Source organism: Cryptomeria japonica, chromosome 4, assembly GCF_030272615.1.
Source record: "Cryptomeria japonica chromosome 4, Sugi_1.0, whole genome shotgun sequence".
Classification (NCBI taxonomy): Eukaryota; Viridiplantae; Streptophyta; class Pinopsida; order Cupressales; family Cupressaceae; genus Cryptomeria; species Cryptomeria japonica.
Window position 1 is genome coordinate 93,721,302 of NC_081408.1, and position 16,049 is coordinate 93,737,350.

General features: G+C 36.9%; 1 protein-coding gene across 6 annotated transcripts in view; it reads left to right on the forward strand.

Moving 5' to 3' along the window:
- LOC131032887 (transcription factor GTE6) overlaps window positions 1-16,049 on the forward strand; it is a 138,320-nt gene that overhangs the window by 25,403 nt on the left and 96,868 nt on the right. For all 6 annotated transcript variants that reach the window (XM_057963983.2, XM_059219587.1, XM_057963986.2 and 3 more), the window contains one exon: window positions 6,441-6,653. In XM_057963983.2, the coding sequence (XP_057819966.2) occupies window positions 6,441-6,653 (213 nt within the window). The remainder of the gene's footprint in view (window positions 1-6,440; window positions 6,654-16,049) is intronic.

Consider the following 16,049-nt stretch of genomic DNA (forward strand, 5'->3'; position numbering starts at 1 on the left):
GTGCGAATCGCACACCCATCCCCGTCTTGGACAGGGACCCCCCGGTTTGTGCCTTTCTATCTTTGCGGAAGAGGAAGGGGATATGAAGGGTCAAGTTAGTGAGTGATGGAGTCTGGAATGTCATCTTGATCTTCAAATGCCCTGAAATTTGGCTAAGTCTGGAATGTCATCTTGATCTTCAAATGCCCTGAAATTTGGCTAAGTCTGGAATGTCCTGATCCTGAAATTTGACTAAGTCTGGAAAACTGAGGAATCCTCCAAAAACTAGAATTTGCAATATAACTCCTGGAGGTCTGAAACCACTCTCAAACATCTTGAAAGTATATATGGAATATAACTTAAAGTATAAGATATAAGGAAATGTCACTTATACTTAAATGTTATATTTCATAGCATGATCCTTCGGCGAGATCTTGACAAACTCGCCCAAGTGCCCAAGCTCGCACTTCTTGACGAAAACGTTTAAAATCACTAAAATGCCCAATTTTGGACCCTGGGGCAAAAAGTTGAAAATGCGAAATGTTGCAAAAAGTGGGTTTAGGTCCGAAAATCACTTAAGTTGCCCAATTTCGGACCGTGGGGCAAAAAGTTAAAAATGTGAAAAGTTGCAAAAAGACCCTTTAGGTCCGAAAATCACTTAAGTTGCCCAATTTCGGACCCTGGGGCTGAAATTCGAAGTTTTGTCTAAGTTTGCAAAAAGCGATAGAGGTCCGAAGTTTGCAAGATTGGCCAAGAGGTCCGAAGTTTTTTTTAAAACTTGCAAAAGGCGTTCAAAGTCCGAAATTCGTCGAATTTGCGAAAATAGGGCTAAGCATCCGAAAATTACAAAACGTCCAAGTGGTCCGAAATTCTTCGAAATTTGTGAAATAAACAAATGGTCCGAAAATGCCTTTGGGGCACCAAAACGCTAAAACTCCGAAATTCCAAACACGCCAATGGTCCGAAGTCTTTTAAAAAGGTTGCGAAACATGTCCAAAGGTTTGAAATTCATTGAATTTGCAAGAATAGGCAAAAGGTTTGAAGTTTTTTAAGTTCGCAAAATGTGTTAAGTGGTTCGAAAACGCCTTGGTAAAACGAAAACATTTAAAGCTCCGAAAAACGCCAAAGACGCGAAAATCGCGAGGGATGCAACAGCTCTGAAGTTTGTGTAACTTGCAGAAGGCGCCCAATGGTCCGAAGTTCGTCCCTAGGGTTTTAAAAAAAACGCAGTTTGAAATTTGCAGAATAGCGCCAATGCTCCGAAATTCGCCATAAACTTCAAAAACTGCAACGCGAAGAAGCAATATAGGGAATTCGAAGTTGATAAACCCTCCCCAGGCTTCGAAATCCAAAAAGGGCATGAGTGTTAGGATTTTAGAATTTGCAGGAGCTCTTCAAACCTCCAGAATTGCGCTATAAGAAGTTTTCAAAACGCCATAAACCCATTCAAAACGCCCAAGACTCCAAAGGTAAAATCACGTAGAAGTAAATCGCCCAAACACTGTCAAGACCAAGGATCAGATTTCACATTCGAAGAGAAAGGAGAAGCATTTTCAAGATACATCTCACAAAGAGCTTCTCAAGCCAGACGTCGTAATTAAATTTAATGTTTGTTAAATTAAATTATTTAATTTTTCAAATTGATTTGATGAAATGAAATTGGTTGATTGATCGCCAGACGTCGTTGGAGAACCAGGAGAAAAACTTGAAACGCAAATCGAAGAAGGATCGCAATCAAGGCCAGGCGCTGAAGACTGGAAAAGAAAAGATGCAAGAGCGCGAGAACAACCGAGCATTGGGAACCGTGCCGCTGAACAAAGATGAAGTCCACCAGCGAAATTGAAGGCAAAAAGCAAAAGAACACTCAGTCTATGCATTCTCAAGAAAGTGCACAGCTGGATTTAAGTTCAGAAATTCAGTTTTAAAACTGAAACTGCTTTATTGTAAACTGCCCATGGGTCCCATGCAAGATATTTTTGTGGATAACTATTCCCAACCAACAAGAAGATTGGATAGACCTGAATTAAAGCCAAATAGTGGCAGGTAGTTGAGATAGTTGCTGGTTGGATAACCAAGAATTAATTTAGCATGGGCTAAAGCTGCCAGCTTCTGGAAGGCAGATCAGGATCCTTGGATGCAGTCCATCCTAGCCTTCGATTCAAAATTGTAATGTCTATAAAAGGTAGAGGCCTTTCTTTTGTAAGGGGTTAGATAGTTAGATGGTTAGATAGTTAGAGATTTTTGTTAAATAGTTAGACTCTGTTGAGAGAGTTAGATTTTAGAGTTAGAATAGGTTAGATTTTAAGCAGTAGCATAGAGATGTTGCAGAAATTGTTGTAATAGGCAGCTGAAATCAATATATAAACATTGATTTGGTGTTTATTGTCTTGTTTTCATCCTGTTTGCATGGTTTCTCTCAACATTTTGGATAGATCTTTCTATTTTGGGTGTGCAGGTATTTGATAGATTCAGGCTCATACCATTGAGGATATACTGATTGTGTATCCTTTTGTATGGTTAACCTGAGCCTTTAATTGTGCTTAGTTCAATTGCAGGTGTCCGTCTGAGCTGCGCTAGAATTGGGTGCTTAGCCGTGCGTCTCCAGTCTGAAAATCTTCCAAGTCCCTTTGAAGATTGCACTATTCCTACAAGGTTGTGAGCTATTCTGGCCAAGCAGGAATTGGTTATGTTGAATCCGTCTACCCGCATACCCGTGTTGTTAGTTTTAGATCTCCTAACCCTTTCCTTTTGCTCTTTATTGCGTAATTCGAGAATCACAGTAGACCAGTTTGTTGCAAATCGTAAGTCCCCTTGTGTTTCCAGCAAAAAACACATTAAACCACTGAGTAGTCCCACAGTCAAGACCTGACAATCAAAACCTTGAGGTCGTCCCCTTTGTTCAAACCAAAAACAGCATTAGGGACTTCCTTATCTCAAGAGAGGATAGGATACTCAGCTGGTTATTCTATTCTGCATTGGCCGTATGGAGTTTGCAGCAATGCGATTTCAGACATGTCAACACTATGTAGAGATGCAAATGAAATGTGACAATGTTAATAGTAGGAGTTCATATTTTAGCCTCTTCTTTGTGCTTATCCAAAATACTGTACTTCAATGTGTGTATGCTTTTATTTGTTGTTTTATAAGGAAATTAGATTGGTGGTTGTAACTTACATTGTATAATACTTTTTAGACATAATTAATGTCATGTTATTATATCATTAACTTAAATAATAAATTCTTCTGTACAAAGTATAGTCTAATACTATATTACATCTAATAGGTAAGAAATTTAGGATGTAGAACTACCTTAGCATTAGTGCCATGTTTTTCCATGCTGCATTTATTATCCAATCGGACCCTCAACAGAGGAATTTAATGTCCTTTTCACTCAAGAAGTCTTCAATAATAGTGGGAAGCACTTCATGATTTACTTGTATGCTTCCAGTATTAACTTCAATTCTACTTCCTTGAGCCAGTATTCTGTTGTTCCCATGGCTAACCTGAGGCCTCTAAGTAGAGATTGGCAACAAACTTTGTTATTTGATACATTTCCTAGTCCTTTTATAAAAGACAAAGAAATGAAACTAAAATAATTATTTAAGTGGCACCCTTGCTAGATTGAGATTCTTAGAGGCCTTGCTAAATCTCAACTCAAAAAAGTCATCTGATCTGGTAATTCCAAATTAATAATTGCAGATCATGGAAGAATAAGTTTGCACTAGGGACAAAAAATGAAAGAAAAGAGGTAATAATAACATCCACAAATGGGATTAGACGACTGAGAAGGTTGGATTAAACAATGTATATATTTGCAAAGAGACAACTACATCCATAATTACGTGCCTATCGTGCAACTGATATGATACATGTAAGAAGTGCATTATATGTAATATCACAAAATAAATTGTGTGCACCTATAACTTTAATTCTTGTACACATACTTATCCACTGAAGGTAATGGAAGGGAGTGGTATGCTAAAGATTAAACATTAGATTCATTTATGTCTCACGACTAATCATTAGAAGACTCAAGTATAAGGACAGGACCCCTGTCCCCATATGATGCAGTCATGTTTGAGGGGTTTTGCCAAACAACACTACCACACAGCCACAATCCAAAATGTTCACACAGAAATAATGAGATTTTAACCGTCATTTATATATTGCATTCAAGTGGTTTTATGCTTACAATCTAATTATTTAGTTCGTAGTCTTAACAATTACAGTAAAAATTCAATTCAAAACAACAGTCTTCCAATGAAATTACTAAACTCCAGAATGAATTTGCTTGCCAAATATTCCCCAATCAGTGTGCTTAAATCCAAGTTCAGTTCCAAAATACTCTCCTTTAATGTCTACAATTCATGTTATATTCCTTCTTCAGCTTCCATTTCAACAGTTGTCAAAATCCAGCAGCACATCTCCTCTTAATCGCCTAGCCATCTTTTCTTTGAAATTGACAAAGGGTACTGCTTGGTTGCCTGTATGTGGCATTTGTGTCCTACTCCCCCTGTCTTTCACAGAATTAACATCGTCCAATATATACTGTAGTGTGAAAGAAGCTGCATCGGTTCACAAGCATAACTGTTAACAAGAACTGAATCGTCCCTGGCCAAAATAGAATTTCAGGCCTTTTGATGTCTTTTGAATAAATGCTGGATTTAGTGCTCTGATGATTGGAATAGTTCACGAATCAAAACTATCTTTGAAATTTTTTTATTTGAACTTCCAAATCTTCTCTTAAAATTTCTTTCGTTGAATCAGCATATATGAGAACTCTTTCAATGGATTACTCAATTCATGAACTATAAAGCTTGCTGATACATTTCTCCTTAAAACTCTTTATAAATGAGGTTCTTGAACTTATGAAATAGTTGAAATATGGCTTGATTGATGCTTTTGGCCATATTCTAGTTCGCAAAACTTGTGTTTTGATGAAATCATCTACATGTAAACCTGTTTTTGGCATTTCTGTGGGTTTGGAAACTAATGAACTTGCCAATGGGGTCATTTTAGCACTTTGGCGATTTGTCAAACTTTTAAACTACTATCAAACTTAACCTTTGTATATTCTTCTTGTTTGACAATTTGCCATTCTCATGAATGTCCAGAGTCAGACAGCATTAGCGATTTCCCAAGTTTGCAATCTTAAAGAGTCGCCAAAAGCTTTTAAGTAACTTCTTTAAAGGGAATACTTGCCCATTTATCCCTTCAACAGGGTGATGTTTTGAACCTGACTAAAGTTGTGTTGTTATATAGAGCCTAAGCAGACTCGGAGGTTAAATTTTCCCTACTTCTATTGGCGCGGTTTCCCCCTATATTTTTCGATGGGGGGTTTGGGGGCAGCGCCCCCAAGTTGGGGTCAAGGCCAAAAATACTTTTATTATTTTATAAAAGCGTTGGGTGTTATTTTTTTATTGGCTGACATGTTGTAACCCTAATTTTGTAACCGACACAAGTCTTGATAAAAGGCTAAGGGTTAGGGGTTTTTTGTAGAGAATTTTGTAGCATTTTGCAGCGGTATTGAGTTGCAAAGGGGATTGCTGGTTGTAATCGGTTTTGATTTACTCGATAATAATATTGGACTCTCTGTTTGGTGGATGTAGCCCGAGATTGGGTGAACCACGTTAAATATTGTCTCTTCGCTGTTATTATTTCTGTATTTTTCATTCCTGTATTTTATATTTATCTGTATATAATTGATATTTTCTGCATGTAATTCCTAACAAGTTGAACTTGGAAATTCTTCAAAGGCAAAAGAAAACAATGGCAAAAACAAAATTGAACCTAAATGAAAATAAAACTTGAAATGTTTTTGGTTGATGCTGATTGCTCATGCACCTGGATGCTCTTGCACCTCGTGGTGACTATATTTAAATGTAATATATTGCTACCCTTATTCAAATACCACCCTATCTTATCTCAAAATGATATCCTCTTCTCCGTATCTGCATCTGTGTCAACCAATGACTATACTCCTGGCATTCCCCTACTGATGGACTTTTCTTACTTGTTTATTTGTGCTGTTTTATCATCTCTTTATGATAAAAAAATTTGAAGCATTTAAACAACACTGTCGAAATATGCTGCTGCATGAGTTCTTTAAATATGTTTTTTGAAAGATTCTAAAACTAAATGATATTTTATTTTTTTGATATAAATAAATTGTATCTGATAAGAAGAGATGAGGATCACTAGTAGTTTGGCTATCTTACAACACTTTATTGATAAGTTCTGAAATCCAGTCAATGCTAGTAAATTGGTTTAGAAATATAGTATGTCTCTTGTAGTAACTATAGATAAATTTATTTAGTGATTTGATGACTGCATTTTCTTAATTTCTGATATGCTATCATACGCTTGGATTTTTCAGTTAATGTCCGCCGATAATTTTCTGAAGTGTTTGATATAAAGTTCTATGTTGGCTTTTGTATACTGATATATTGTTTCACTGACAGTTGGAGCAGAAAGTGAATGAGGTGGCTCGGTTACACATATTATCTAGTAAGGACAAGTCCCAACAACCTAGGTCTGATTTAGCTCCAAGGGACAAAGAGAGGGAGAGAATTAGTCTCAGCAACAGGAAGCAACATGAAGCATCATGCCGAGAGGCTGCATGTACAAAGAGAATGGCAGAGCTAATGCGCCAGTTTGGCACCATATTGCGACAGGTGGTTTCCTTTCTTTTGATGTCTTTATCGAATTCTTTATCACACCTCCTTGATTTAGGCAGTCTATCTATTTTAATTAGCTGCATGATAAACTGATTTATAACAGAGACTCATATTTGTCATGCTTTATCTTTCTCACATTTTATCCTCATAACAATATCAATTAAGTTTGTCAAAACAATATAGAAGCAATGAAAATACCCCCTACTTAGAAGGCAATGGCTGGCTTGCAAGGTCAGTTGATTCAGGGTGGTTTATGATGACTCCATCCAAATTGACTTTATAATATGCCTAGAACATGTAACGTCCTTTTCCTTGAAAGATTTGGGTTTCATATTTGAAATTGACACTATACATATTGTGTCACTTGATAAAGTAGATGTTGTTGATTTATAGCTAGGTCGGATTCCTAGCTTTGGCCGACCTAGCTCTCTAAATTGGCCTTTTGGCCTTAGCAATTTGTCATTGTGTTGACTGGGCCCTATTTGGGCGATTTATGTTAAACACATATGTAATGTGCTGTGACTTGCATGTATAACGTGTAAACATTATGTAAAATATGGATTGGCACCAAAATTATGTAACTTGTAAATAGGTCACGACCTATACTTGTAACTTGTAAAATGAAATTATTTGTTTATATTTTGGCGGGAATTTTCATATGGCCGACCTAGCAAAGTTAAGACATTGTAACTCATATAAAGTCAAGGCAAGTTGAAGCCTTTCACATAGATTCAAATTATCTTGAAGATCAGCAGGTCCTTCTGTAATATCAGCGAATCTTCCTTGGAGGTCAGCGAATCTATCCAAGGCTCAGCAAATACATATTGAAGGACAGGAAACATATCTTGAGATCTGCGAATCCTTAAGAAGACAAGCGATCAGTAGAGCAGCGATCAGACATTGGACATCAGCAGCGAATTTCATCTCAGTTGAGTGAGTTCATCCAATGTGCAACTCTAGAGGCTTCTGATCAAGTATTCACTACTTGGTGGTGAATTCTGAGTAAAGGATATCTGCCCTAGAGACTGCCCTATATGTGATTGGGATTTGGTCAAGTTATGATCAGAACTTGTAATTCAGATAAGTTGATTTTCTCAAGCCCTAGGTGGGTGTACTTGTAATTAGTTACATTCTGACATTAATATAATCAGATCTAAATAGTGTTGCTGGGTTTTTCATCCAAGAGGGAGTTTTTCCCAAGGTACTACTGTGTTGTTGTGTGTTGCTCTTATGCTATGATGTGTTGCATTCTCAGTTTCTGTTATTTACTCTTAGTCTGATTACTAAAATTAACATGGTATTAGAGCAGGTTCCTTCTATAAAGCCTAACAGCTTGAAGGTAGATCTTGTATTTTTTTTTGCAGACTAGGGCTGAAGAAGTCTTGCATGAATGACCGGGAATTGATTATATCAGATAGTTCAACAACAATATAACAACTTGAAGTATGCCAAGGATCCAATGAATTGATATCTTGAATGATGGATTGCAGTGCTTCTACAACTAACTCTGATTTTTGCAAATCCAACTGAGTTCTGGTTATTCATGGGATTCTTGATGTATCTTGTTAAACTCTAGATAGCTGTTATGCATTGGCTATGACTTGAAGTACCTCCTTAAAAGAAGCATCCACTATATGTAGTAATAGTCTTTAGTTGTATTGATTTATATCTAGGTCGGATTCCTAGCTTGGGCCGACCTAGCTCTCTAAATTGGCCTTTTGGCCTTAGCAATTTGTCATCGTGTTGATTGGGCCCTATTTGGGCGATTTATGTTAAATACATATGTAACGTGTTGTGACTTGCATGTATAATGTGTAAACATTATGTAAAATATGGCTTGGCACCAAAATTATGTAACTTGTAAATAGGTCACGACCTATACTTGTAACTTGTAAAATTGGGTGTGCAGCTGCTACATTGCCTCCCATAGTTTTATGGTAAAAAACTAATTGGCATTGAAAAAACAGATCCATTGCACAGGAAAATGTCAGTCATGCAGATGTATGACTGTTATGTCCTGATTGTTATATAATCAGTCACCCGTCAATTATGAAGTGATAATAAGAAAAAAGTCAGTGTTATCTTAAGTCTAAAATATTTGGGAGGGAAGTATAGTCATCTCTGAGATCGGGGTAGCTTAGATTTCATCGCTTAAGGCATGCAAATAAAAATAAGTCCAAACTAGTGATGTTGATGTGATACATGATGAAAAACGTTGGGAATCATGGTTCAAGGATACCAAGGAAAAGGTACCTCAATTAAGAATGGCCAAAACTCTAGCTCCAAAAGGTAACTTAGTATGAGGATTGGAGAGTTGAGGTTTAGATGAAAAGGCATGTTGGTAGAATAAAGTCCAAAACATTGACAAGGGGAAGGGAACAGGCAGGGCTTAGAGGAAATGGATGTATTTGTTGATAGAATAAAGGTAACTTAGTATGAGGATTGGAGAGTTGAGGTTTAGATGAAAAGGCATGTTGGTAGAATAAAGTCCAAAACATTGACAAGGGGAAGGGAACAGGCAGGGCTTAGAGAATAATTGTGTGACCTTTATTTGAGGTGATCCTTTGGAAAGAATGATTGATTTTGTGAATATCGCCCTGGTCCTTGACTGAAAGACAGGAGCGATCTTGCTTCTTTGCTCAAGTTGATCACTTTTTGACATTAACTTCCTTACTTATCATTCTCTCAAAGACATTTTGACCCTGCGCGACCTTGTGCGACCTTGCCTTGACGTGGTTTTTTGAAAGAAATGACCAATTTAGTATATATCGCCCTGGCCCTTGCCTGAAGGACAGGAGCGAACCTTTGTGTCTTGGGCTCATCCTTGTTCCTATCAACTTGCAATTGTCTTCACAGTGTAAAATGATGTCTTTTATTCCTTCTTGAAAACTTGAAACGAACGTGGTCTTCAAAATTTAAGCACACTTAGAGATTTCGCTCTGGTCCCTAGGAGAGGGACAGGAGCGAACTTAGGTAATTTCATCATATTTGGCGACAAATTTTTACATGGCATTAGAGCCATTGGGAGTTTATTGGATAGTATTTTTAGAGAGATTTTGGAGCATACATTTTTTATATTTAGGGAGTAGTGCAATTTCATAGCTTTCTACACCATTGAGTTTAGAGGTCGTTTCCATAAATTTGGAATGTAAATTTCACTATTTTTGGTGAAAGACATCTTAGAGCATCATTAATTTTTTTCGGCTATTAAACAATATGTTACAATAGTGATAAAATTTAATAGGTTATCTGGTTATTTGTTTCATTGTATTTAATCTAGCATGTCATTCATTGCATTGTTCTTGCTTCATTTCCTTTATCATTTTATCACAATCTTGTCTCTAGACTATCTATGGAGATAGAAACATCAAAGCAAGGTTTTGGCCATGGCAAACCTCTAAACGTAGCCACCCCCAAAATTTCATCTTTGCTTAGATTGTGTGCAAGTTTTGATGAGGAAGATCTTGGTGTTTGTTGGAGCTTTATAGCATGAACCCTCTGTAAGTATTTCTCCATTTTATCTTGTTATCTCTATCATTTTCCTTCTCTTTCACAGTTTACCTGTCAACATTGTTTAGTATTTTCATCTTAGTTAGTTACCAAAGCAATATACTACTTATCTTGCATTTTTTTGTATGGACTTTTGTACCCTATCGATACAAGACATTTTCACATAGCAATGTCATCCTTGACTTGCATGTGCATTCTAGACAAAGAACATACAAAGTTGTCCAGAAGGTCCTCATGGCCTTCATTTTTGCCTTTTGTGAACTAAATATTTTTATCAATAAGCATACTTCAATTACACACATTTTTCCCTTTATATCTAGGTCGGATTCCTAGCTTGGGCCGACCTAGCTCTCTAAATTGGCCTTTTGGCCTTAGCAATTTGTCATCGTGTTGATTGGGCCCTATTTGGGCGATTTATGTTAAATACATATGTAACATGTTGTGACTTGCATGTATAATGTGTAAACATTATGTAAAATATGGCTTGGCACCAAAATTATGTAACTTGTAAATAGGTCACGACCTATACTTGTAACTTGTAAACTTGGTGGGAATTTTCATATGGACGACCTAGCAAAGTTAAGACATTGTAATTCATATAAAGTCAAGGCAAGTTGAAGCCTTTTACATAGATTCGAATTATCTTGAAGATTAGCAAGTCCTTCTGCAATATCAGTGAATCTTCCTTGGAGGTTAGCGAATCTATCCAAGGCTTAGCAAATACATATTGAAGGACAACAACCATATCTTGAGATCTGCGAAATCCTTAAGAAGACAAGCGATCAACGGAGCAACGATCAGACATTGGACATCAGTAGCGAATGTCATCTCAGTTGAGTGAGTTCATTCAATGTGCAATTCTGGAGACTTTTGATCAAGTATTCTCTACTTGGTGGTGAATTCTGAGTAACGAATATCTGCCTTAGAGACTGCCCTATATGTGATTGGGATTTGGTCAAGTTTTGATAAGAACTTGTAATTCAGATAAGTTGATTTTCTCAAGCCCTAGGTGGGTGTGCTTGTAATTAGTTACATTCCGACATTAATATAATCAGATCTGAATAGTGTTGTTGGGTTTTTCCTCCAAGAGGGAGGTTTTCCTAGGGTACTGCTGTGTTCTTGTGTGTTGCTCTTATGCTATGATGTGTTGCATTCTCAGTTTCTGTTATTTCCTCTTAGTTTGATTACTGAAATTAACACGGTATCAAAGCAAGTTCCTTCTATAAAGCCTAACAACTTGAAGGTAGATCTTGTATTTTTTTTTGCAGACTAGGGCTGAAGAAGTATAACATGATTAACCGAGAATCGATTATATCAGATAGTTCAACAACAACATAACAACTTGAAGTATGCCAAGGATCCATTGAATTGATATCTTGAATGATGGATTGCAGTTCTTCTGCTGAGATAAAATTGTAATTGTGAACTCACAAAATGCATCTGCAATGCCAAAAAGAGTTCCAATTATAGCTCTGTTCTGTACCTGTTCATAACCCCATAACACTTCTACTGGTATCACCTTTCCTCCAAGAATGCTTTACAAACCATCTACAGATCATTGCATGATATAACATTCGCATACAAATGATCTACATACATATCCTTCGCATCATATGGTTCTACTACCTTGTCATATACACTCTCCTATTCCATATATCACAATGACCTAATAAACTGACCTATATACCCTTTACAAACAATATGCCTTATGTCGGCTTACAATACATTACAAAAGATAATGTCGACCCAATACAATAATTAAAAAATGAATTTACAAATAAAACTTCCTTCGGATCCCAGTTTGATGTCGGCCTCACTGAAGTGCTGGATGCCGGTGCCGGTTGTAACCCTGAATACTCCAATGCCGGTATCTGCCGGTGTATGCCTCCTAATGCCAGTATATGTCTTTTATAGAATCTTGTTGCCATCAATGACAACATATGAATCCAATGAGTGTCAATTGCCAACACTTAGTTGAAGTACATCAGCAAGCCTCTTGATTGAATGGGGTTAAATACTTCAGAAGTGTGCTTTGGCTGAGAGGGAGTCTCAACTTCTATGATACATTGTGTTGTATCCTCCACCCTCTGTGGGCAATGCAACATTGTTTTGTATTCTTCTCTGGGAGAAATTGAGGTGAAAGACCTTTTCCACCCTCTACAAGCAATGCAAGGTGGATCCATCCTCTGCGGGTATGCATGATGGGTCTCATGGAAGGAGTCCATGATGTATATTTAATTCATCCTCAGTGGGGATACATGGTGAATATCATGGAAGGAATCCATGATGTATCTTGGAACCATCCTCTGTGGGAATGCATGATGAATATCATGGAAAGAGTCCATGAAGCATGGTCACAGTGTAACTTGATTATTCAAGGAATCCTCTCTAGCTAAGAGGGAGTGTTGATTTATAGCTAGGTTGGATTCCTAGCTTGGGCCAACCTAGCTTTCTAAATTGGCCTTTTGGCCTTAGCAATTTGTCATCGTGTTGACTGGGCCCTATTTGGGCTATTTATGTTAAATACATATGTAATGTGTTGTGACTTGCATGTATAACGTGTAAACATTATGTAAAATATGGCTTGGCACCAAAATTATGTAACTTGTAAATAGGTCACAACCTATACTTGTAACTTGTAAAATGAAATTATTTGTTTATATTTTGGTGGTAATTTTCATATGGCCGACCTAGCAAAGTTAAGACATTGTAACTCATATAAAGTCAAGGCAAGTTGAAGTCTTCCACATAGATTCAAATTATCTTGAAGATCAGCAATTCCTTCTGCAACATCAGCGAATCTTCCTTGGAGGTCAGTGAATCTATCCAAGGCTCAGCAAATACATATTGAAGGACAACAACCATATCTTGAGATCTGCGAAATCCTTAAGAAGACAAGCGATCAGCGGAGCAGCAATCAGACATTGGACATCAGCAGCGAATGTCATCTCAGTTGAGTGAGTTTATCCAATGTGCAACTCTGGAGACTTCAGATCAAGTATTCCCTACCTGGTGGTGAATTTTGAGTAAAGGATATCTGCCCTAGAGACTGACCTATATGTGATTGGGATTTGGTCAAGTTCTGATCAGAACTTGTAATTCAGATAAGTTGATTTTCTCAAGCCCTAGGTGGGTGTACTTGTAATTAGTTACATTCTGACATTAATATAATCAGATCTGAATAGTGTTGCTGGGTTTTTCCTTCAAGAGGGAGGTTTTCCCAAGGTACTGCTGTGTTCTTGTGTGTTGCTCTTATGCTATGACGTGTTGCATTCTCAGTTTCTGTTATTTACTCTCAGTCTGATTACTAAAATTAACAGATGTAAGTTTCTATTGGACATGTAGCATATCAGGTGTCTATGAGATGGGGAATTAAGCTTCCGAAAGAATTTTGAGAGAATATTATCATGAAAAGGACATAGCAGTATCAAATCTTGTCCATTAAAATCTGTACCGGTCTATCTGCATCTTTGACATTATTTCTTTTGACAAGAGATTATTTAAATCATCAATAATAAGAAGAAACTGATTGGAATCCCCTTCACTGTGTGGTTCTTTGTTGTTGTCTATCTCATGTTAATTATAAACTTAGTTTGTCCTGCATTACAATTTATTAAGTTGGAGACTTATCGCAGATCTGGTTGTAAGACACATAGATTCTAGTTAGGAAGCTGTCGGTTGAATATTTTTATTTAGGTTTTCTAGGAATAATTCTTATATGCATTATCCTGCCAAAGTGATTGTATAGCTAGCATCCTCATAGCTCCTGTCTAGTGTTCTATCAGGGCCTTGTATAATAGTCAAAACTCTTATTTTTGAAACAGAGAAAGGTGATATTCTTCTTGGAAGTGACCTTTAAATATTTCTACCATTGTGCTATTTTTAGAATCTCAGTGTGAGAAAGGATTTTTTGTAATTATTTGCTAATTGCTAGTTATGGTCTTGGAATGTAAATGGGGCATTGCAATTTGCAACTAACATCGTTTGTCCTTTCTTGCATGGCAATAACATGCTTAGGAATGTGGAGGTTTGTTTGAACTTGATAAAGTTTAGCTAATAAGTGAATATTCTACCTGTTACTTTTTGTACAATGATATGGATCAGGAGAGGTATCTGCTATGTGGTGGTTGATTTTTCTTCAACAATTGATGGTGCATAGCAGTTGATTTACCTAATAAAACATAATATCTGCTAAGAATACAATTGAATAACATTCATGTTACAACTTCCCATAAATGGAGCATTACTATTTTCAACTAACATTGTTTCAGTTTATCCTTTCTTGCATGGCAATAACAAACATACTTAGGAGTGTGGAGGTTTGTTTGAACTTGATAAAGTTTAGCTAATAAGTGAATATTCTATCTTTCACTTTTTGTACGATGATATGGATCACGGGAGGTAGCTGCTATGTGGTAGTTGATTTTTCCTCCACAATTGATGGTGCCTAACAGCTGATTTACCTAATAAAACATAATATCTGCTAAGAATACAATTGAATAACATGTATGTGACAATTTCCCATAAACAGGTCTCTGGTCACAGTTTTTTAATGAGTCTTAGCTCTCTCTACTATCCTGATGATGGATCACGGAGTGTGATCTGAAACGTTGATGTAAAAAAATGACTCCTAGCTCTCTCTACTATCCTGATGATGGATCACGGAGTGTGATCCGAAATGTTGATGTAAAAAACTAAACACAATCTAATTCCAGAAGCACTACAGAATAATATCAAAGGTCAGTAAGGGGGCATCTTACAGACATCACAAAACCTCGTTGGCTTGATTCATTAAAATACAATGAATGTGAAGATTTGCAGCAGGTGAATTTGTTAGAACTGATTGCAAGGTTTGCACAAAGATGAAATTTGTGAATGAGTTCATTGAAACAAAACATTAGCCACTGCTCTCACTGATTCACAATGGCTTATCAGCATTCATCCAAAGCTTGTACGCATACATGCAAAGTCTGGAAGCTGAGAGAAAATGCATAAACTGTTTAACAGCCGCCTCAAAAGGAAAGTCATCTCATGGAACACATTGATCGAAGGACATACATGCAAATGTGGTTGCATAGACAAGGCACATGAACGCTTTGTCAAGGAATGGAATGAATGATTCCTGGATATGCACCAAATAAATTTGATGAAAAGGCCTTAGAAACTCGCAAACGAATGCAACATGTGTAAACCTGAATTTCACAACTTTCCACAGTATCGATACGCAAGCAGCAATGTGAATTTTGAAACAATATATGGAGATCCATCTTGAAGAAATATTAAGAGATGTGGTAGTTATTATTGCTTAGACTGATATTGTATGCAAAATTTGGAAACACGAACAAATCATTTGAATCGTTGGATAGAACACTTCAATGAAATGTGGTCGCATGAAATACAAAGATTGCAGGTTCAACACAAAATCCGTTTGGTTAAAAATATTTTAGTAAGTTTTAAGTAAATACTATTCACTGATGTAGAAGTCAGTGTCCTCCCTGTGTTTGCTAGGTATGGATGTTTTGGATCAGTGTATGGGCGTCGGTCAGAACATTAAAGATTGCAATTTTACAGTAAAAATGCATGCAAAATGTGGAATCATAAATAATGCACCCGAATTGTCTGACAAGGTGCCTCGAGGACACATCATCTCAAGGAATAAAATGAAATAATTGCAAAAAGTGCACAAAATGGATTTTGCAAGGAAGCTCTCGATTTGAATTAAGGAAGCACCCTCAAACGCCTCCTAACGACTGACACGCAGAAAATAGATTTGTTGAAAAGGCTTCAAAAATCCTTAGGCAAATGCACTTGACTGGTGCGATGCCAAACCTCAAAACCCTTGCCAGCATCTTCACTACCCATGTGAGGTGGAAACTTGAGAAC